Here is a 22,419-nt window from a genome sequence, read left to right as displayed (position 1 = left end):
AAAGAATTCCAAGGTTGCCCATATGTTGGAATACTGATATATAGCGTTCTTCCATTCTTTACTTCAGCTTTCGATCTTTGAAAATCAAACAATCCTAATATATCCGGGATTAGCACTAACGATACCAGATAAGATATGAGATCCAGAACAAAAGATGGAAGTTTACTACCACCACTCGGTTTTGTACACTTGCAACTTAACTAATAGAAAGAGCTCTTATCAAAGGCAAAATTAATTATAGATATACTTGTTTTCATTCAAAATACCGGATGCATATTGACTTGGAATAACAAGAGGACAACAAATTTACAAATACCCAGGCATCTCTCTGATAAATTTACCAAACCTAACCTTTCCCCGTTGGATTCTAACAAAAGTGCTTTGGCACAACCCCCATCTTCCCATCCTCTTGTTCTCTTTCTATCCAGTATACAATCAGTCGAGAGAGGCAATAAGATACCTTCCGCAATAATTCTCAAGGGAGAGAGAGCATCAGTTGATTGTGGGAATGAAATTGTATGCCCTACAATAAAATAAATATTGGTGAAGTCTTTCGTCTTAATCGCTGTACTCTGAAGAATATGAAGCAACTTCGTCTTCATCTGCATTTTCCTCGCCATCCACCTCGTCCTCCCCATCATTGCCCATCTCCTCGTCATCCTCATCCAAGTCAACATCCATATCATTTCCAGCACGATCAACATCATCATCCCCATCCTCATCGCCTTCCTCATCTCCGGCATCATCTTCCTCCTCGCTTTCATCATCCATCATTTCTAGGGGTTTAATGTCATCATATTGTCTGGTATAATCCACCACCTGCTCATCATATTCATCACCTGAAGCTTGACCATTTTCATCTGATTGAGATCCTAAACTGTTCTCATCATCTTCAACATATGCACTTCTTGTTCCTAAACCCCATTCTTCTCCCCCTGAGCTTCTGGGAGACTCAACACTATCCTGTTTGGCAGTACTAACATTGTTAAAGCTGCCCAGTAAGTTCTCCTTCTGAAGTGCTCCAGGCCTTGCCTGAGGTCTCTGTCGAGGCCTAACTGTACGGCGTCCCCGTCTACGACCCCGGCCACGTGTCCGGCCTCTTCTGGTATACTTGCGCGTGGTCTTCTCATAACTAATAGCATTATTATCTCTAAATCCAACTCTAGAAGAGCTTCCAATCCCTCTTGGCCTCCCACCACGACCTCGACCCCGTCCTCCTCTACTGCGACTTCCCCGTCCACGACCCCTACGTCCACTTCCAGAATCAAGCCATTTTCCCTCTCTTTGGTAGTCAAGTAGGTCAGGGGATCCCATTTGTTCTAGCTCCTGAAAGTTCTTGACGACAGTATATCTAGATGGAAGTTTCTGCAAAAATTGAAGATGTTATTGTAAGGTCAACTCTAAGACAAATATTCAAGTCATAAAAATCCACAATTTGAATGTTTGTATAAGTTCAAAACTAATGTATGATGGATAGAAGAAGAGGAACTGTATGTGCATCATAAACTATGCACCAGTGGAATGTTAAATGCAATCCATTAAGAGAATTCAAGAATTGTTGTGTAACCAGGAACTGTTATTAAACCAACTTCAGGAACAATCTCCCAAACAAATTTGCCAGCTACAAATTTATATTTTCAATTGACTCAGAAAAAAAGAAAGACTTTTAGTGCTTGACAAATTCCTTCCAAAGTAATGACATGCAAGTGCACCCCCAACCTATGTAGGGCAGCTTGGGGAGGGAACACAACCTTACCCTCATTTCTGATTAAAGAGAAATGAAAAGTGATTGGAAGTTGATAGAATTCTACTCCAGGAACTTATCATTCTTTCCGACTACGAGGAGAAGCTCATCTTTCAAAATTACAGGACAGGACAAAAAAAAAAGTTTTCAACTTTCTGAAAATTGTTGAAATCAACTGACAACCCCACTTTGCATTATATTAGAAAATTAGCAAACTTCCATATCTTCACCTGTGAGGAAACCCCTCAACAAAATGAAATTGCTGGATGCCAACAGATTCTCATGATACAACTTTATTAGCTTAGACAATCCAAAAGATAAGTCATGCTGATATAAAAGTTATGGTAAAACAACAACAATAATGAGAGAACTGAACTTACGATGTATTGTCCTGCTTCTTTCTCTTTATTAGACTCCAATTTTTGGTGCATCATATAAGAAACAGAGGAATCAAGATCAAATAGCCTCAATGCAACAGCAGCTGCAGTGTCAGGCACCCATGGAAGAACAGGAACTGATCCAGAATGAGCAATAGCATTCTCTACAACAAAATCTTGGGTAGTTGAACGCACAAGTTCAGTTGTCATTTCAAAGCTCGAAGATAAATAATCCCGTTTTATTGCACCCTCTAACAGAGTCAGCATCTGCAAAGTAGAGAACTTGCATAAAATCAATAATTTCCATATGTATGCAAGTACATATCTATTTGCATTATTGCATACCATCATATGTATTAACATAGTTATTATTTATGAACACACCTAACAAAGCACACCCATACAATATAAGCAGTACAAGAAAGACACTTATGTAAGTATTCTCTTGGGAGCTCAGGCCAAAGTCAATTAGAAATGACCTAATTTCTTTTAAGGAAAAGAATGTTAAAGACTATGCACAACCCTACAAACAAAGTCATGGTATTAGACATTAGCATCTTTGCCTATTAGTGCATCACATAGAAATCGAGATGGAGTAAAAGGTGTGGAACAAGGTAATTCATGATCATACTATACAAAAAGAAGATCAAGAAATAACTGAATTATGCACTATCAATGTACAACTTGAGGTGTATTTTATTCTTCAAACCTACAAGAGCATCAGTTCTAAGAACCCAGAAGATCTTTCATCGCTTTTCCATGAGTATGAGATATTCCACTCCTGTTCATCCCTTGCCCTCTCATTACTTTATTTATCTTTTCTGGACCATCCAGGTGGGTGACCCAGCAAGAATTATGAAAATCCCATTAGTGGATTAAAAAGGAAAAGGTATAGATTCTGTAACTTTAAAAATCCATCACTGTTACTCAAATTTGAGGTCCATCTACTCAAAATAATTATCTCATTCTTCCAATATGCTTGTCATGCAAACTAGACAGTTTGTAGCCCAAGTTCCATAGCTACTATCTTTGACCCTTATGACAGGTGAAAAAGAGAATACAACTATAAGAGTCAAAGAATGACCATATAACATCAGCTTATTAATCAGATAGAGCACAAAACAATGTGTATTTGTCAATCTTAACAATTATAAGTCACCAGATTAAGCATGTAAACAAAGTGAAATGCTATTCACAAGAGAAATTACACTTCCAAATGAGTACCTAAACGGACTGAAAGGTCCGCAACAATTGAAATTAGTTCTTATTCTCTTGATTATTGGAGCACTTTTTCCCAATTGTTTATTTGCATGATTCAGATGAAAGAAAAAGCTTACTAGCTGTAATGAAGCCCAGGGCGAAAAACCTGGGAGAAAAACCTGGAAGAGTTCGTCAAGAGATAGCAAACCTGGAAGATATCCTCGGTAGATGACGAAGAATGCAACTTCACGGCCCAAGATTTCCTATATCCCTCGGTCCAAAATGGCTGAAGTGCTTCTGCCGGAATTGATACCTTGCAAAAAGAACACAAACTAGAATTTCAGTCATGCTGCCAGGGAGTAACGTAACAGAGGAAATGATCATTCAAGCTGAGCAGGCTATCATACCTCAATGACAGCCAAATGAGCCTTAAGCAGCCTTATTCCAATAGGAATAGAAGAATCTGAAATTTGGGTTCTCCAGTTAGGGTCTGTCTTGCGCTTTTCGTCACACTGTGAAACATGTTCTGAAAAATTTGCATCAGAATTATGAACAGCCTTAATTGTCTTGTGACAAGAAGGGCAATGCTTTTCTTCAGCTAAGTAAGTCTGGTAACAGATATCACAGGTATGCAGCAAGTTGGAACATCTCTTTTTCCCATATTTCAAGGCACATATTATGTAAGGATTATAACTCTCTTTCCACATCCACTTCAAGAAGCCCTGGTATCTTTTCAAAATAGCACCTTTCTCAGCATCATTCCGCCCAAGCTCAATTTTGAAAGACTCAGAGTATTCCACAGTATCAGAAGGAAGACCACATATAGCACTGCTTGGACTGTCAAAACCAGTGTTACATTCTGGACTAGAACTCATTTCAGTAACTCCTGCTTTGACAAGGTCTCCAACTGAGCTTGTGTAGTTGGCACACTTTTTCCTCCTAATTGATTCCTTAAAAGTTGACTCAATTCTTTGTAGCATAGAAACTAGATGTGATTCCCGAATCCCACGTGTATCAAGGCTAGATACTAGAGCATCAAAGGCCTGCATTTTTATGAGATAGCACATCATTAGATGCTTTTGAGATTAAGCAAAGTGCATGTAACCATAGTACAGAAAAAGAGAGTACATAAAATGTGATTTTGTATCTTAATATGATGATGTTCCAGCATCCTAGACAACATTAAAGAACATGAACAATAAAAGGACAAGAAAGAACAGCAATGATGTTCCATCAAATAGTTAATAACAGATTCAGAAAATATTCAAATTGGGCAGAAAAGACCTAAAACAATAATCCATTATTTACAATAATGGATGTAACTGATTGTGATGATAAAATGCTACAGAGAGTGAATTCCAAGCAGATAAGTTATCAGAATTCAGAACTATAGAATTTCTTTTCTTTACGGCTTTTGGGGGGCAATATTACTAATAGAATTAGAGAAACTGCATAAGCCAAAGCATGAGCAGAGCAAAATGCAATATCTTGTGAGCTAAAAATTAGAAGGATAAAACATGATTCCACTATAAGATGATTCTTCCACCAAGGCAAGCCTATGAATCCACCAAATAGGCCTTTTTCAAGGAATTTAAGTAATAAATGAACATCATCCAAAGTAGTTACCTCCTCTGAATCAATAAGCCTCCAATGTCCATCTCTGGACTCAAAAAAGATTCTTCCTGAACCAGGATCATTAGGTGAAGCAGATGTTGAAAATTGCCAATAACGATTACGCCTGCGATCTTGTCCTAAAGGTAATGACCTGTAAACATATAGCTGTTCTGCCTTATGACCAATATATGATTTTAATTGTGAACGTGATTTTTCAGCATATCCATATTGCTGAAGGGGTAAAGCATCAGGATTGGCGGAGAGTTCCTGCCCTAATTCATTCCTCTCACTAGGCACATTGTTAAAATTAGTCTGCGTCTGTTGATCAAGGAATTCGTCAGTATTAACTGCCCCAAGATTTCCATCATTTTCCTTATTATCAGCATTGTGCCCTGGAGTCAAATTACCTTCTGAAGCAGCATTTATTTGGGGTCCCTCAAACTTTCCACCAACATAAGAATTATAATGTACTTTGCTAGCAAACTCTTCCTTAAAACGCCTTTTATCAAGCTGTGCCTCTGCCCACATTTGCTTCTTCAAAGCATTTGCTGCTTCCAGACGTTCCTGCAAGTCTCTAATTCAGATGGGCGCCAATGAAATGAAACAATCTCAAGATAAATGCAGCAAAAAAGGAAGCAAAATTAGTACCTCAAGAATGACACGAATTGAATTTCCTTCAATTGCAACACCAATCAATGCAACAAGGGCACTGAGACGTTCTTCAACACTCAGATCAGAATAGTCACCTTCAGTTAGACCCTGAACCCATGGTTCACCATAATTGCTTTCATCAATCTCGGGATCCTCTGCATCACCACTGCCTACTTCATGGCAGTTAGATGCAATATCAAGAGATTGTGAAGCACCTGAAGTATTTATCACTTTGGAGTTGTCTAAAGGCAACACTGAAGGACTCTTTTCTGACCCAAAAATACTTACTGGAGTTGACGCAACCTCACCAACTATTTCACCCTTCACGTCACCAACTGAAATTGATATTCTGGCATCTTTTTTTTCATTTGCAACAGGAACATCCTTACCCAGTTTCGCCTCAATATTTGCATCATCAGCATCAGGGTCATCAGCATCATCGCACTCAGAATCTTCATCTCTTTCAGCATCATCTGCATCCTCAACATCTTTTTCTGCCTCGTCAGAATCAGAAAGCCCATTTTGAAATATTTTAATTTTTTCCCGTGCAGCTGACAGTATTGTTTCAGCATCAGCAGGATCTTTCCTATAAGGAGTCCGTACACAATATGTTGAAGGAGCAGTTCTTTCAAAAAGCTTTGTATCCCTTGACAATGCTGCAGCAATAGATGCCTCCGGCGTCTTGCTCGTTGTAAGGTCCCTCAGTCCAGATTTCTAAAAGGGGAAAGCAGATGAGGACAAAAGGATTATAGCATTAACAAAGAAAGGGAGACCAAAGCCATAGATTTTGAGTGGGTTTAAGTGTCATTTACAAAATATGTGTTTGTGTGTCTGTGAATGCCTGCATTAAGAGATACCTGAATTTTTTCTGCTACTTCTATAATTGTGAGACCTCTGCCTCCTTCAAGAGAAAGAACATGGAAAGCAGCAAATTTAACTGTTCCAGGAGTTAAACGGTGACGAGATCTACGTCGATGAGTGTAGCCTCTTTCATGCATTATAGCAACAGCATTTTCAGCTGCAGAACCATTTCTCAAAATGGAAATTACATCCTCCCCATCAAGACCCTGACAGAACATATATTGCATGAATTTGTTAATCAAAAAAGCTACCAATAGTTACTAGTTTTTTTTTTATATATAACAAACACAAATTCTACCCAATAGGTGGCCATTGTCAACATTTCAAACAGTAATGCTAGAAAAGAGCTGCTCAAAACCCAAAATTGTAGTATCAAAGTGATTTTGGCCCCTAAATCCATAAAATATTAATTTTAAGACAAATGCATAAGATACTTCTCTACTCAAAGAAAATTAGAATATGTTGTCTTGTGTGCAACTTACTTCAAAAAAGTGCACACATATTTCTATTTCCAGAATAAACATCTCCTCTAATGCTAGAATAAATTGCTAGTCCTATCCCCATAGACCCAAAAAAATGACATGGAAGTTCAATATTTAAGCAATAAAACTCAATATTGTATATGATCTATAATGATGGATAAGGCTATTATTTAAGAATCTGCCAAAAATTAATTGACCACAATGATGACAGCTTTCAATCAAATAATGTGTAAACATGCATAAGAAATTCAAAAAGCTTAAGCATCCACAAGAGATTAGCAGTAACCAGTCCTAAAGAAGAATAAAGTTACTAGTTATTAGAGCAAACTGGCATTCGACTTCATCTGATAAGCTCTCAGCATGCATGTCTTACAGACAGCTTACAAACAACCTCTAATTTGTTTAGTAAAATTTTGTCAACACTAGCCAAATACCAGAATTTCACAAAATCAACTTCTTGGAATCTTGGTACCTACAATTTATAGGCTAATTTAACCCTCTCCCCAATTTTGACTTTTCTGTTGCTGCTCCTGATCTTCCTTATTCAGTCCTCTTCTTTTCTTCTTCTACCCCCGTTAATCCTGTTTTTCTCTACGACATCTGCTTCCTTTTTTTCCTTCCACTTCTGCCGTAGCTTTCAATCCAGTTTTGGAAAACTTCCTTCTCAGATAAACAGTTGTAGATGTTCAGGAGAAAAGAAAGTCCAGGTTTAGTACCTATGCACTACAAACCCAAATAAGATCTAGAAAAGCATTTTCTCGAACCTCTTTCAGAAATTCATTGTGTTCCTGATATTCACATACAGTTCTCTGAACCCTAGTCTAATTTGAAAGCAAAACTCAACCTCTTCCTTGTTCTTTTGGGTTAAAATTAGGTCTTCAGTTATCTAGGTTTCTTCTTTTTATGCTTAATTATCAAAACATTTGCATGAGATGAAGTTTATTAGTATGAGATGTATTCTTTTTAACTTTTTTAGTTCTCTAACATATAGTCCTTCAACTACCTATTGCATTGTTATGCAGTATGTGGACTTGCAAGTAGAACTTTGCACTACATTACATAGTAATTCAATAGCATAAAATCTATGACCGCATTTCATTAAAAACTAATCAAATGTGAGAAAGCAGAACACATAAAAATATAAAATGATACAATTATAAACCATATATACAATTATACAATTATACAATGTGAGTTTTATACTTATGACAGAACAGATAATATAGGTTAAGAAATTAGTTTTCCAATGTTCATAATAAGAGGCAAAGAGGGGTTTTCAGTGTTTGTGATAAGAGGCAAAGAGAGTACCTCGTTGTCATCGCGGTAATATACAGTCTCAACATTTCTTTTTTTTAGTCGAGGCCCAAATCCAGCTGACAAAGCAAACTGTCGCAGTACTTCGGGCCATGTAAGGAAATTCAGATGACGCTGCCAACTGCGTATATTGAACCCCCAAGCATATGCCTAGCAGTGAGAAACAAGTCAGAATATGCGAAGGACTATTACTGAGACTATATAGCATAAACTAAAATAAATAAACAAAGAAAAGAAAGGCACAACATACCCCTTCAACAACTTGCGGATGACCTCCTCCTGGATTAGCAGCACTATTCTGATTAGCCCCCAAAGAAACTGCTGGAGTCCTTGCAACATCCTCGATATCCTTAATAATAGATTTTAATAAAGCCACATGTACCTCGCCTAACAGCCTTGAATCCTGATTGAAAAAATGTCACATCAGTCAAATGACTTTGCATGGGTTAAACTAACGACCAGGCTCCGCGTATTAAGTAATAACCCAAACTTGCTGGCAAAACATCTGTGGTGCTAACCTAACCGGTGCTTATGATTTATGAAGGTATATCTATCTTTACAGCTTATTTCAACAATTCATTCAGAAAGATTGGAGGGAACAGATAAGTGCAGCACATCACAATATACTAGTTTTTCTCTTTACTTCAAATACAAGAGAATCATGAAATAACCACCACATTATGCATTACCTTGAAAGAATTAAAAAAATTAGTTCAGTGTTTTATTAGTCTAGGATAATGCCACTTTAGAAGGAGTCACTTAGTGTGATGGTAACGCTTGTCTCTTGCATCTAAGAGGTCACAAATTCAAGTTTTGCAAACAATCTCCTAACAAATGAGGGTTTTATCTTCCCTCCAAAGACCCTAGCCTCACGATATGTCAATGCCATACCCTTTTTCTTGCTTGACTAGGCAAGTAAATTATCATTAAAAAGACTCCAAAGTTTGGATGCCTTTAAGGGTCCAAAATCAGTTAACCATGCATAGATTTCTGTAGAAGCTGCCATAAGAGAATCAGAGATGAGGCAAGCTCGTAGGATAACCTCATTTCGTTTACTTCAAATATTCATCAAAAGGAAGCAATAGAAAAACAATGGATCAAACATACGAGATAGAAAAACTAAGGAAACTTCATAAAGAAAACGACTAAATAAAGCATACTTACATAATCATGAAGAGACTGAACAAACTCATCAAGAGTGAACGGCCAGAGACCAAGGACATCAGCGAAAGTAATTAAGAACTTCCAAACCTGAGAATTCCAAATCCAAGTGGCATCCATTAATGTGTTAGTATATGAAGTCTTTTATATGTTAACCAATAAATAGCCTCAGGGCAAAAAGAAAGTCACAAGTTGTGTTCTATATTCATCAAAACTAGAAAGGAAGGAACAACATATTTCAAGCACATTAACAAAAATTTAAAGACTATGTAGCTATTTTACAGTTCATGACAGCCTAAAGTCCGCATCATTGCCCAAAAGTAAATGTTCACTTACATAGTGCCACAGTATTAAGAAAAGAGGATCCTTAAATGATAATCAACGGTGACATAAACTACAATAGAAGAGCATATACAGGTGTAGTCAGAGTAAAGTACCATCAAAAGGTTCCCGACGCTCTCTTCAGAATCAGTCCAAGGTTGGATCGCAAAAGGCCTCTTTAGTGGCACCAATTTGGGAGGAAATTTACTCAATTTACCTAAAGCATAGGAAAAAATGTTCAAACAATAATATACTTTTGAGTTTTGATAAGGTGAAAGATGCATTTCATATAAATTGACTAACACCAACACCTACATACACTTACGTGTGTGCGCGCACGCAGATAGACTACAAGTGTTACATTTAAATTCTGTTGAAAGTTCTAAAACATTTTTACCTATTGAATGCACCTCCAGATCTTTGTTCTCTCTCTATCTTGGCAGTTTGCTTTCACAACCCCAATGCTCAACTAATAGCTAGGAAAGTGCTAAAACTTCTCTCAAAGTATACACACACACACACACACACACACACACACACACACACTTGTCAGCCAGTTTTTATGGGATCAAACCATTCTAACTAATGAATAATGACTAGTAGGACCTGACATCATGCAATCTCTATGAGCCAATGTAGGAATTCCTATAAGCACACATTTCAAACAAAGTAGGAGTCCTCTTCAAGTTTGAGATGAGTGGGCTGGTAAAAGGGACAATGAGCCCAATAATAGATACCCCAGGTAAGGTCCAATTAGAAACCTAGTCCAATGTAGGACTTCACATGTTCATTCTAGTTGTCAGCTAATAATCTTGTTACCTAGAACAACAATTTTAGCAAAACAATGCGTTTTTAATTTTTCTCTTCGTTGCAAGGAAAAGAAAATTCTTTTTCCTTAAGAAGTTCAACAGCTAATTCATAAGAGATGTTATATATACCTCTAAATGAATCAAGCTGTTGCAAAGTGTCGCTGTCAAGAGATAACATTGAGGGCAACTCTTTACTTTGTGCAGCCAATTCCATTAGTTCTAAGCGTTCATCTTCAATAAGCTCCATATATTCCCTTGCAATTCTGCGTGCTGTAGCCCTTTCATTAGCAGCTTTAAGCCTTGCAGCCTCCTTCTCCCTTCGGAGTTCTTCTTTCTGTCTCACCTTCTCAGCCTGAAGTCATTTACTCAGTACAAATTAGTTCCCAAGCAAGTATCACAAACAACAAAAATCAATCCTTCTAGTACCAAGCATTTGGGATCAGCCAGAACCAACAATATCCCTAAAGATAAAACTGGCAAACTTACTCTTCGAGACTCCTTCTGCAAGAACTTCTCCCTGCGCTCATATTCACGCCTTTGTTCCCGTTGGAATCTCTCTTCTTCCCGCTGCTTTTCACGCATCAACCTCTCTTCTTCTTTTCTTCTTTCACGATCATGTCTCTCCATTTCCTTTCGCATTTGTTCTTCTTTCTGTTGATATGAAACTTCAATCAAACATGATATGAACGATAAGAAAACAATTCAAAATCTAAGCAAAGATAACAATACCTTTCTCCTCATCATGTCTTGTTTCTCAAGCTCTTTCCTAATTCGTTTTTCATGGGCTTCAACTTCCTTTGCAATCCTCGCCTCTTCAGTCTGCACCAGCTAAAATTACTCGATCATTGTGGCAACCTATTAAGGAAAAAAAAAAAGGTGCAAACTTAGAAGTCCCAGATAAAAAAACCTACTTTACGTTTCCTCTCTATTCGAGAAGCATCCTCATCATGGTAAGTCCTCCTATCAGATGATAAAAATGAATTCTCTAATCCAACAGCTTGATGGATGCCAAGCTGAGTTTCCGACACAGCATTTGTAGCACTATCATAGTCTGACGAAACCGAAGAAAATAGTTGTTGCCTACTCGGTTGAGATAGAAGTCCACTAGTAGACATTTGACCTTGAAAAGTATAACTAGGAGCAACATGATCAGCCCCATGCAACAATTGGGGCACTGAAGAAAGAGGTGGAACTCTGGTACTTGAAGCTTCCACTGAGTCATAGAAATGAGATCGAGGGACCCTCTCAAACGTTTCTGATAAGACAGTTGGCTGCTCAGGAAGAAACTGGTATTCATGGAGAGCCCTTGAACTTGAATGAGGATGGACTGCATGTGATCCCCCAATTGCTGGTTTTCTCTTTCCATTAGACGAACTTGGAATAAAAGAGTGTTCCATACTAGGCAAGAAAGACGATGGCTGACAAAGAAAAAATGGAACCACATTACACACATTAACCATATGAGAAAGAAAAGAAACTCTAGTTTGCCAGCAAAGACAAAACCGAAAGTCCTACTAGTATCTGTCATTCTATCTAAACATAGTACATGGTTGGCTAGGGAAAGAAGAAACTGCGAAGAGAAAAGCATATGTAGGTTGTCAATTATCAAAAATATGTCCAGAATTTTTGTTTGAAATATACCTTCGTTGCCTTAGAATCATGCCTCATGAAGATTTTACTATCATAAGACCGCATTGGCTGTTTTTGAGGCGCCGAGACTGCAGTCCAGAAACAGAAAAAGGAATTACAAAATAAGTTTGAAGACAAATAGAAGATCATGCAGATATAGCAAGCAATGAACCAGTAAGAAACGTTCCAAAGTTAAGGAGAATGAATCTTATATTTCAGCCATAGGGACGCTTCATCATTGAAACAATATTCTGATTCCTAAGGATGTTCCTCACATCAATAAAGCAGCCCAATCCAATATTCTGATTAACACCACCTTTTCCAGACTGCAGTCAGAGTCTGACAATTATTAGTTGAGCTAATAATACTCGATGTTTGTAATGTGCATACAACTATTTAATCCACGTCATTGTGTTGTTCAATTTTGAGACATTTCAACTTTTCCATTAGAGTAGCACCAATGCAAAGATCTCACAACAACATTAACTATATTTAATGTCCTTTCAGAAGAAAATTGATCTTTTTTCACCTTCTCTTTCTTCTTCTATACTACACACTTTCATTTGTAGTTACATATACGGCAAACTTTTACTGCGAGAAGCTTATGCCTCTATCAGCGAACTACAGAAAGAAGGTACATTACTCCTCCCAATTAGCTTTGTAGATTTATGGCAGGTTCCTACATTGTCCAATAAACTTCTAGAGGGTTAAAGTGGCTGATATCCTGTTTGTAAATATCTGTCATTTCATTTAACGGCACTTATTTTGACTTGTGCTCTAAAGGCTTGGACGGTGATGGCATATACTTCTCCTAAAGATCACTTTTATGTTACTGTGAAACATGTAATTCAATTTGATTATTTCAAGCAAAGATGGTCGTGCCGTGTGACCATTCTACGAATAGAGCTCCATTGCCGCCCCATGCAAGAGGGAGAGAAAAAGAGGAGCAAGGGAGAAGGAGAGGAAAAAAGGAGCAAGAGCAAGAGACAGGGAGCTTCCACCACCAACAATTGCCTCGCCATCATATTCACTAATTTAAGTTAGATCAGCAAAGTGGATCCTTTCATCTCAACCCGTTAAGAGCTTTTAAACAACTTGTTTCCAACCTCTGTTAGGGCATCGAGACAGAAGAAAAAGAGGGCAATGACGGATTACAAGGTGAGAGGAGGGCCATAGTTTCGAAATGATGCTCTCGGTCGTTACCAGCTGCCCTGCTCTATACTAAAAGGTGAGAAGAGGGGTGAAAAGCGGCACCCTTTGTGCCACATACCAGTACTATATTGACACGACAATCATTGACGTCAACTGTAGAATACAGTTGTGTTATTAATGATAGGCCAACAGTATAAGCTAAATTCTTCAAGTCTAGAAACCAATTTAATATCATATTCACTGACATTAGTCAAGTCAATTGATAGAAAATGCCACTAATACAACATAGTTCACTGCCTAAGCCCTAAACACTGAAACCTAGAATCAAATAACCTAAATGATACTACCTATTTGTACAATATCAAGGAATCATAGACCTAAAAAATAACTAAATATTAAATGATAATTTGCGTCCAAACATGATAATTAGAGCAATAGAAGATTTTGTAGACATTTAATGTTTTCAAAACGAAATATTATATCCTAAAAATTCTAGGAGAAAATGAGACATTCCACTACATCTTTAATTGTAGGCCCGTAAAGATCCCAAATGAATCCAATTAACACAGCATCACTTTCAAGCAAGGAAACACAGAAAACTTTCTACTCTTATTGTATCCAATTGAATATGATACTTGTCGGATATGAATTGAGTTCTTCCTTAAGGTATTCAAATTTTAAAAATAAAATTATTATTGTGGATACTTTTTGCATACTTTCAAGATTCCTACCAATAGAAGCCAAATCAAAGGAGACTAACCTATCAGATCTTTTTGCAAAAAGATTGAGTTTGCTTGTTTATTTTATGCTCTATATTAGGGAATCACGATATAATGGCCAACTTATTTTGATATATAGATTGAATTTCCTGTTTATCTTACATCTTATTAATAATATACTATGTAATACTAGTTCTTTATTACAAATGGTAGTTCTTTTATCTCCTTAGATAAACTATCATCCACAAAAATAATATAGAATTCCTCAATTAAGAGAGCAATGTATCCTTTTTTTCTTAGGATTTATCATATCGGTATATCTGTATCATATCTATATCTTGTATCCATGCTTCGTAGCTTTCAAGAGGACTGAAATACAATTAGTTAATTACAATATCTAAAAAAATGTGTTGTTTTTATTCTACCATTCTAATAACAGTTCAAAATAGAAAAGATATGCTGAAAGTAACGAGAACCGAACATGTAACAATGGTAGAACAACTATTCTTATTTAGACATTTTCAATTTAGAACTATATCCAACCATTCCTGAAAATCCTTAAATGTTGGCAAAGAAGCAACATATGCAACTCAAAGGAAAAACAGCGCTCCTCCGAGCCATAGATCCTCGGACCTCCTACAAGCTCAAAATTAGAGTAAAAAATTGCAGAAAGATTCTTTAATAATTAAACTACAGACTCAAAATAACAGGAAAGAATAACATTTTAACAGTATTAGCATATTAGCAACAATTACTGTTAACCGTGAATCTATAGATATAAAATTAATCCAGTTCATAGAAAACAAAAATAACGGGAAGGAGATTGCCCAAATAAGATTGCATAATTTACCTATGGGTGCTCCAAATGCACCGGGAGGCAGCGGATCAAACTCCACACCGAGTACAGGCCCGTCCTCTCTCAGCGGCTCCCCGAGCTGTGCTTCGACAGAAGCAATCACCCGGAGCTCAGCTGCAGAAAGCTGCATTGACGGGGCAGGTGTCAGGGGTAACAACCCAGGAGGGTCATAGTACCTCCTCCCTGCTGTCGCCATCTCCATGCTGATCCTTGGAACGGCTGCCCCTCCACGGGAAACAGCCCTCCTCGACTCTCCAACCCCACCAAGCCCACTGGCGAAAGGATTTGAACTTGCCCCTACCATCATCATCTCGTTCCCTGGAAGCGGCGGTGTGGGAGGCAATACTGCAGGCGCTGGAATCAGAGGCGGGGACAGCTCCTCCTCCCTCCGCTGCCTCTTCGTAGCTGATGGCGGGAACTTCCGGTCTTTAAGCCTCCGGTGGCAGAACCACATCTGCAGCTGCCGATCGGAAAGCCCGATCTTTGCCGACAATTCAGCCCGCAATGCCTCCGAAGGATAAGTCTCGACTAATAAAACACAAGATGGAAACCACGTCAAAACCTACAAAAAGAACCTTAAAAACAAGATCAAAAGTAGAGAAAATTTTCTCACCGGCGTAGGTCTTCTCGAGGACCTCCAATTGGTAAGGGCTCTTCATCTTTCTCTTGGTCGGCTTCTCGCCGCCCTCCGGCGTGGCGGCCGGCTTCTTCCACCCCTCTGGCGGAGGCTTCCCCTCTCCACCGTCTCCGATCTCCATCTCCGGCGGTCAAAATCCGAAACCCTAGATCAAGAACCAGAGGCGATGCGCGAGCCGAGAGAGAAAGAGAGAACCAAAAATAAAAGCGCAGAAAGAAAAGGGCAAAAAAGTTAGGGTTTCTTCCTCGGTGGGAGAAACAAATGAGAGGATTTATTCGCCTCTCGCATTAATTTATACCATGCAACGACACGAAAAGGGGGGATTTGGGGAAACGATTTGGCGTGGAAAAGAGACTTTGATGTGTGGTGAGATTTGTGGGGCGAATAACAATAAGAATGAACACGGGAATAGCGAAGAACACAATAAGAACAGCAAACGATTGGGGAGAGAGAAGGAAAGTTTAAAGAGAGATGGATAGGGAAACGAGGGGGTACGATAAGTTTCTTGGATTGGGATTGGGATTGGGATTGGGTTTGGGTTTGGTGTGGATTAAAGGGAAAGAACAGCAATGAGGAGCAGTGGTGAATCGCTTCCATACTAATAAAACTTTTTTTTTTTCTTCCGTGATGTTAATAGGTGGAATTCTTTTCTGAGAAGGAAAAATAAAAGATTATAAAAGAAAAAAGGAAAATATTTCGGAAAGAAAGAGATAGGATTTGGAGGAGCGATTGATGCACGAATATTTCTAGACTTCGGTTTTGATCCTCTTGGAGTTCTTTTGGCTCTCTCTCTCTCCTCTCTCTCTCTCTCTGCACGAGGGATGGAGCGTGGTCGTAGAAGTCGAAGGCTGGGATAGATCTGAGCCCCTTATTCTTCGGGGTTAATAGTTGACCGTTAGATTTGTGAAGCATGAGTTGTCTCAAGTGGGAATAGATATTCGCGGTGGGCCCGCTTACCGGACGGTAATTATGGTCCTTTATAAGCAGATCTGTACGGTTAAGGTTTGGCAGTGGTTGGATCCGATAGGATGGTTCGGATTCGGAGCTGTTGTTTTGGATGTCCATTAATTCTTTCTTTTTTCTGGATTCAGGGTATCTATTTCGTTGATAAGCATAATCAAAGCAAAATACATGAGGCCGAGCAAATAATTAAGAAGACCTATGTTTGGGTTATTTATAAAAATATTTTTTAATATTGTTCAGGGCTAAAATATAGTACTACAATCATAGTTTATTCATGTATCACATAGTTACTCCTATCATATAAGGTCATATTTGCTTTAAGTTTAGAGACCAATTTAGGACTCCTAAACTAATTTAATAACTAATTTTTTATTTATTTTTTTCATATCCGATTAAATTTATTCTTAAAAAAAAATAATCAAACCAAACAAGGCCTAATATAATTTTTTAGTTCACGATAATATCATAAATGACCCACGTAGCATGGCTCTGACTGATTTGCAATTTTAACCCGTTTTACAATCACATAGCTTTCTAGTGTGCATGTTTTGTGTGTAATTCGTGCATTCGGAAGCAGTGTGTATCTAAACAGTCGGTAATTTTTACGCATCATGAGTTTTGATACATATTTGCTACTGTGATTAAAACATGGCATTAATTTGCAAGTCATTCCTCTGCTCTTTGCAATAAAAAGAGAACTTGCACCGCTAACTTTCCCAGTTTTCCTATTCTCACGTTGCCTCATTTCATCAAACACCTTTACCATCATTCCCATTTCGAACAGCGTAAGCCATCTCCTCTCTCCTCCCACCCCCACCCAATGTCCTCCAAATCCCTCCCAATCCGATGGCCTAAGCAGCTCACTGCCGCCCACGTCTACCGCCTCATACGTGCCGAGCCCAACATCCACAAAGCCCTCCTCCTCTTCGACTCCGCCACCGCCGAGTACCCCAACGGCTTCCGCCACGACCTCCACACCCTGACCCTCATCTCTTCCCGCCTCGCCTCCTCCGGCCTCTTCTCCCGCGCGCTCTCCCTCCTTTCCCGCGCTTCCGCCGACCTCGGCCTCCCCGCGTCCGAGTCCGCCTTCCTCTCTCTCATCCGAGCCCTCGGCCGCGCTCACCGCCCCCTCGATGCCCTCCGCCTCTTCCGCTCCGCACCAAGCTCTTTCCAGATCCCTCATTCCTCTCGCTCCTACACCGCCATCCTCGCCGTCCTCGTCGCCAACGACCGCCTCCCCCTCGCCCGCTCCCTGTTCGACGAAATGCGACAGAATGGCATCCCCCCTACTGTCGCCACTTACAACGTACTTATCAAAGCGTTATGTGTCGCCGGCGGCGGTTCCATAGACGCCGCGCTCCGTGTATTTCGTCGAATTGCCACGCCGGATGCTTGCTCATATGGTACGTTAATTGACGGGCTATGCCGGCACGGCCGGCTTGACGCTGCCCGTGAGCTGTTTCGCGAGATGGGTGATAAAGATATTTTGCCTACTGTAGTTACCTACACTACTTTCGTTCACTGGCTGTCTCATTCTGGCTGTTTGGATGAGGCAATTGAGGTGTTTGGTGAAATGAGTCGGAAGGGCGTTGCTCCGAATGTGGTTACTTATAGTTCACTTGTTGATGGGCTCTGTAAGGGTGGTCAAGCAATGAAGGCGATGGAGTTACTGGATCGGATGGCGAAGGAGCGATGCCAGCCAAATGCTACCACTTACAGCTCTGTGATTGATGGGCTTTGTAAAGAAGGGAGGATGAAAGAGGCTATGGAGATTTTAGATAGGATGAGGCTTCAGGGGAGGAAGCCGGATGCTGGGTTGTATGGGAAAGTTATCGAAGGTTTGTGCGATTCTGGCCGGATTCAGGAAGCTGCAAATTACTTAGATGAGATGATTTTGAGTGGGATTTCGCCAAACAGAGTAACTTGGAGTCTACATGTTAGGATTCACAATACAGTGGTAAAGGGACTGTGTCGTAAGAGTGAGTTGAATCGGGCTCTTCAAGTGTATAAGAGCATGCAGACTCGTGGCATTTCGACTGAATTAAAGACTTTCCATCTTCTTGTGGAGGGGCTCTGCAAGAAGAGTAACATAGAGAAAGCTGCTCAAGTTGTTTATGAGATGATGGCTGAGAGGTGTGTTCCTGATAGGGATACATGGAGCACCATTGTTGGTGGTTACTGGGGTCGGAGAAAGGTGAGGGATGCAGCCGACCAGATGTGGAATGAGTTGGTTGCTGGTTGATCAATTATTTCTCTCTACAACTACAATAATAAGCCTGCATTTTGCTCATTTTAACGACTGCAATCCGTTTAGGCAGAAAAAGGTTATGACGTGCTCAGACTTCATAATGGGACAGCAAATGTAAGCCTTTCTGCAGCTTCTGTGTTAATCTGGATTATGATCTGTATGCAGATTTGCTGAATATGTTCTTCAATTTTCTGGTTTCATTGCAGGAATGCATATCAGGTAGTGACCTCGAATTAACTGATGCACTATTCCAGGTATGTTAATTTACAGCTTTCTGTCTACAGAGCATTTCCATTGTAGAACCACATCTACTGATAATGCACCGATAATTGGCTATTATACTAGGGATTTATTATTTCATTACATTTGTAGAGAGAAGATAGTTCAAGGCGTCAATCAGATCATTAAACAACTAAAATTGTGTTGTATTCTTGTTTTTTCCATGGACTATAATTTGCAGTTTCTTAGGTGACAATTCATCTCTTCAAGTACTCGTGTAGAAGGAAAATTTATACTTCACAGGTTCAGGAAGTAGTCTCGTAGATGGAAGGAGAAAGTTTGAAGCTGTACAAAGTACAAACAATATTATGTTTTAACTTCATTGACTGTTGTCCTTATCGACCAGTCTTAACCCATCTATTTTGTAGCAGTAGGAGTCAGCTGGAGTTGGAAATGACGAGTTAGAAAAATCCTAAAAAGTGACATAAAATAAAAGATTAAAAAAAATTATGTCAAACTTGCAGTTGTTTGGGCATGTTCTTAAAGCTGTCTGTTAGACATACTTTTATGGCCTGTTGTACAGGAAATACTTCTCTGAGATAAATTTTCTTTGTTGTTTGGTCTTTAGATATAATGGTAGCTTTGCTACAATATGTGCTAAGTGTGGAGATACCTTTCCATCTCTCAAATGGATGATGTTTTAGCAAAGTCGCAATAAGCTTCATATTGTTTTAAGCAATACTTGCAATAAGCTCTTTATGTGTAGCAATGAAATTAATGAAAGATCATACTTACTCTTTTCATTGTATATGCCAAATAAATTCAGAACCATCAGTAACTGAAGCAAAATCTTACATGCATATTTGTACATCTTGTTCCCCATAAGGGATTTAGTGTAGAACAACAGGGGGTGAAAATCGAAGTCAATGGGGAGAGAGTGGAAAGCCGATCCCGTGGCGAGTGGTTGGAAAGGTAACAAACATCATGCTTCCAAAGACTCCTATAGCAATCGGCAGTGCTGTGAGAACTTGCTTTGTGTTCTCTGATGGAATCGGATAGAAGCACGATACCACATTGTGGTCAAACAATGCAACTGCTGCAAAGACTAGTATCGACATGATCGCATGCATAAAGTCTATGAATCTAATCCTATAGCTTATGGCAACCTCTGGAGGGAGGGCCGTGCTGCCATCGATCACCCACAATCCCTTGAACGTCGCCAATCCATACCGCACCGTCCCCTTCCCGTCCCGAAAGCTATCTGTGAAGCTGAGGATGAAGCAGGACAGCCCGCAGAGAGCCACGAGGCACGCAGTCATTGACCGGTTCACAGCATCGCAATCGCCCTGGTTAGTGAAAATGGGAGACAGGAGCTGGAACGCGAGCACGGTGCCTGTGGGGAGAAGGTTGGCCAGATGGGCGGTGCTACTGAAGGCCTGGCTGATAGCATTCTCTGTGGGATTCTCCACTTCTTGATCCGTGGATCGTGGTATCAAGAGAGGCTCCTCCTGCTGCCGCTGAGCCTCTTCGTCGTCGAGCTTTGTCGCCATCTTCTGCCAAACGTTTACCCTCGATCTCCTTCACGACAATATAGGCGAATAGAGTAGCTACAAACTTATAATAGGAGGGAAGTTTGGAATGCAGTGAGAGATGAAGAAGGGGGTGGTGGATGTAGATTTGTTAGCATAGCTTGCAAGGGAGAGGAACCGAAACTGAAATAGGCGAGAAGCAAACGTCTAAGCAGGCATTGCGGAGGGATTTCAGTTACTTGTACGAGTAAAAGCTGCTGGAGAAGAGATGCTGCTTCGGTTCCTTTCAGTTTCTCCAAGCCATCTATCTAATTTTGGCACCAAAAGAGTAACAAGTATTAAAGAAATGCACTCGTCTCTCTTATCATTAAAATGGGCTGCCCGTGCTGAAGTGAACAGTTCTGCCTGTTAATGGATGTTGGAGATGGCGGGTCAAGAGCTGACGACAAAGGCTGGATTGTTTGATGGACATTTGGGTGGGATTTTGGCCAACTTTTTAGGTAAAAATATGAGATATGTGAGTAATATATAAGCTAATCGATCTACAACTCTACAAGCAACAGCAACATTATTTCATGCAAGGGCTAATTTGCACGAATAGCCTTCTGGGAATTTTGGGCCTTAGATGCCCCCTAGGCCCAGTTCTGCTAATTCCAACATCCATTGAGGCCCAATTGCGGACCTGATACTCGTGACATGGATCTATATCATCTTCTGGTAATTTATTTTTATTTTATTAATTTAGAACTGCAAGTATTGTGATTTATCTGTGATGACATCTTACCTCTATTAACTCCCACTTGTGTTGTTGCTCCATCACCTTCATCTCTTCTTTTTGGGGTTAAAATCCATCACCTTCATCAACCTCTCCTGTTGTTGATCCATCGCCGTCAGCAGACCTTCCACTGGTATGTTTCTCTCTCATCCTACGTTGCTGATGAAGTGGCTTTCAATCTCCATCGTGACAACCATAGCAATTTCATAGAAGTACAAGCTATGTTGGGCTTTTGTTTCTAGCTCGTGCTAATGGAGCCTTGCAATTTGGGTGGAGGGGTTTCCCTGGCGATATCTGATTAGCATTAATAAAAAGTATTAAATACCATGGACTTGGCTTGAATTTCTTTTCTTTCATTTTTTCTCTTTTTTTTGAGGATGTTGATTCTAAAAGAGATAATTATATTAAGACCCTCAAAACTATTGACTATTTTCACATTTATATCTTGGTCTCCTTTTTTCCTTCACATACTTATCACCCCCTGACGGTGTTTATGAAAATATCTTTTTTTTTCTTGCTTCTTAAATAAGAGTAAAATAAATTTTAAAGGGTTATCACGCTTTTTAATAAAATTATTATTTATTTTTTATCATTTACAAATTTAGCCATATAGTTTAGGGAATATGTGTAAAAAAATATTATATTAGATTTGAACTAGTGAGAATATGTCGTTAATTAGATATTATTTATTTCTAAATAACTAAAATGCCCTTCATATAGGTTAGGTTTAAGTGAGTTGGGTTTATTTGGGGCAAATTGAATTAGTATAGATTGAGTAAGTATAATTTAGTTGAGGATATTTTCGTAATGATCTTAGTATAGTTAAATTAATTCATATGTTTGATTAAATTTAGTTAACAGATTTAACAACATAATATTTTTTATATATATTCACTAAATTATAAATTTTGATTTATAAATAATAAAAATATAGAGAGTAAAATGTGACATTTCAAAATATCTCTACAGTCAAAGTTAGGGAGCTATTTGAAAATTGGCAACAGTTCAGAAGACCTATATATAATCATTTACTTCTAAATCTTTAACCTAAGAACGTAAACGTATGTTTACACTTGCACGTGACGACACGTGGCAACAGTACATACCGCAACGTGGTAGGAAGTAGATCTCCTCATTTTGGATTCGGACCCAAAGTTG

At 39.1% G+C, this 22,419-nt stretch overlaps 3 protein-coding genes across 8 annotated transcripts; 1 reads left to right on the top strand and 2 right to left on the bottom strand.

Annotated features, from left to right (window-relative positions):
- Positions 1 to 216: 216 nt before the first annotated feature.
- LOC140758633 (homeobox-DDT domain protein RLT2-like) lies at positions 217 to 16,155 on the bottom strand. 2 transcript variants are annotated; one of them, XM_073094872.1, is made up of 18 exons: positions 15,504 to 16,155; positions 14,885 to 15,418; positions 12,176 to 12,252; positions 11,446 to 11,952; positions 11,264 to 11,362; positions 11,021 to 11,185; positions 10,664 to 10,886; positions 9,842 to 9,942; positions 9,408 to 9,494; positions 8,494 to 8,646; positions 8,238 to 8,393; positions 6,444 to 6,653; positions 5,584 to 6,300; positions 4,948 to 5,499; positions 3,729 to 4,364; positions 3,530 to 3,634; positions 2,125 to 2,388; positions 217 to 1,365 (listed from the first exon to the last, which is right to left on the bottom strand). In XM_073094872.1, the coding sequence occupies exons 1-18, from the start codon at positions 15,646 to 15,648 to the stop codon at positions 559 to 561; spliced, it is 5,538 nt and encodes a 1,845-aa protein (XP_072950973.1). In that variant the 5' UTR covers positions 15,649 to 16,155; the 3' UTR covers positions 217 to 558. The 2 variants fall into 2 exon arrangements, with proteins under 2 accessions (XP_072950973.1, XP_072950982.1); XM_073094881.1 differs by having other exon boundaries at positions 11,264 to 11,353.
- Positions 16,156 to 17,145: 990 nt separating this feature from the next.
- LOC140762701 (uncharacterized) lies at positions 17,146 to 19,991 on the top strand. 5 transcript variants are annotated; one of them, XM_073100643.1, is made up of 3 exons: positions 17,146 to 18,852; positions 18,945 to 18,992; positions 19,865 to 19,991. In XM_073100643.1, the coding sequence occupies exon 1, from the start codon at positions 17,311 to 17,313 to the stop codon at positions 18,730 to 18,732; it is 1,422 nt and encodes a 473-aa protein (XP_072956744.1). In that variant the 5' UTR covers positions 17,146 to 17,310; the 3' UTR covers positions 18,733 to 18,852; positions 18,945 to 18,992; positions 19,865 to 19,991. The 5 variants fall into 5 exon arrangements, with proteins under 5 accessions (XP_072956744.1, XP_072956736.1, XP_072956719.1 ...); XM_073100635.1 differs by having other exon boundaries at positions 19,852 to 19,985; XM_073100618.1 differs by having other exon boundaries at positions 19,844 to 19,981.
- LOC140762731 (protein DMP4-like) lies at positions 19,881 to 21,684 on the bottom strand. Its single transcript, XM_073100656.1, has one exon. It carries the CDS (start codon positions 20,505 to 20,507, stop codon positions 19,881 to 19,883), a length of 627 nt encoding a protein of 208 aa, XP_072956757.1. The 5' UTR covers positions 20,508 to 21,684.
- Positions 21,685 to 22,419: the final 735 nt, after the last annotated feature.

The sequence above is a fragment of the Typha angustifolia genome, chromosome 1, assembly GCF_048772165.1.
Source record: "Typha angustifolia cultivar Huaian chromosome 1, ASM4877216v1, whole genome shotgun sequence".
Classification (NCBI taxonomy): domain Eukaryota; kingdom Viridiplantae; phylum Streptophyta; class Magnoliopsida; order Poales; family Typhaceae; genus Typha; species Typha angustifolia.
This window is presented reverse-complemented; position numbering and strand designations above follow the sequence as displayed.